Genomic DNA, 587 nt, shown 5'->3' with positions numbered 1-587 from the left:
TGATAATCTGTGTGTGTTTTGTGACGTGCAGGTTTCAGCCAGAGGGCATGTGTACGGACCTGAGGAAATTTATCGACGGCCCCAGCAGCTACCTATCGTTACCTGAAGAGCTGAAGTCGGCCATAGACGCCATCACTTATATCGCAGAGGCTCTGCAGGCTGAGAAGGACTATGAAGCTGTAAGTCTGTCCATTATTTTTCGTCTCCATATCCCTCAGCTCTCTTCTTTCTCTTGCACTGATTTTGTTTTGATTTTCTCCTTCCTTCCTTCCTTCCTTCCTTCCTTCCATCCATCCATCTTTGCATCACCATCTCTACCATCTATCCCCTCCCTTCTCCCCATCGTCCTCCTTATCCTGCTCACCTCGTCCAGCTGAGAGAGGACTGGCAGTACGTGGCTATGGTCGTGGACCGCATGTTCCTCTGGATCTTCGTCGTCTTCACCACCGTGGGAACCTTGGCCATCTTCGCCGATGCCAGCTTCAACCACACTCCCACCGACCCCTTCAAGTCCCCCTGAGGCGTTGGAACTTTTGCGTTTCTTGAACCGTCTTCTTCCTGATGTACCACCTTTTTTTTTTTTTTTA

At 49.9% G+C, this 587-nt stretch overlaps 1 protein-coding gene across 1 annotated transcript; it reads left to right on the top strand.

Annotated features, from left to right (window-relative positions):
* The first annotated feature begins 34 nt into the window (after positions 1-34).
* Positions 35-580, top strand: LOC111645471 (acetylcholine receptor subunit beta-like). The gene is made up of 2 exons (XM_023394700.1): positions 35-179; positions 374-580. Exons 1-2 carry the CDS (start codon positions 48-50, stop codon positions 518-520), a joined length of 279 nt encoding a protein of 92 aa, XP_023250468.1. The 5' UTR covers positions 35-47; the 3' UTR covers positions 521-580.
* Positions 581-587: the final 7 nt, after the last annotated feature.

The sequence above is a fragment of the Seriola lalandi genome, unplaced genomic scaffold (assembly GCF_002814215.2).
Source record: "Seriola lalandi dorsalis isolate HSWRI2012SDOR001 ecotype SW California unplaced genomic scaffold, Sedor1 jcf7180002018127, whole genome shotgun sequence".
In the NCBI taxonomy this organism is placed as follows: domain Eukaryota; kingdom Metazoa; phylum Chordata; class Actinopteri; order Carangiformes; family Carangidae; genus Seriola; species Seriola lalandi.
The sequence above is the reverse complement of the archived record's forward strand: the minus strand, read 5'-3'. Positions and strand labels throughout refer to the sequence as shown.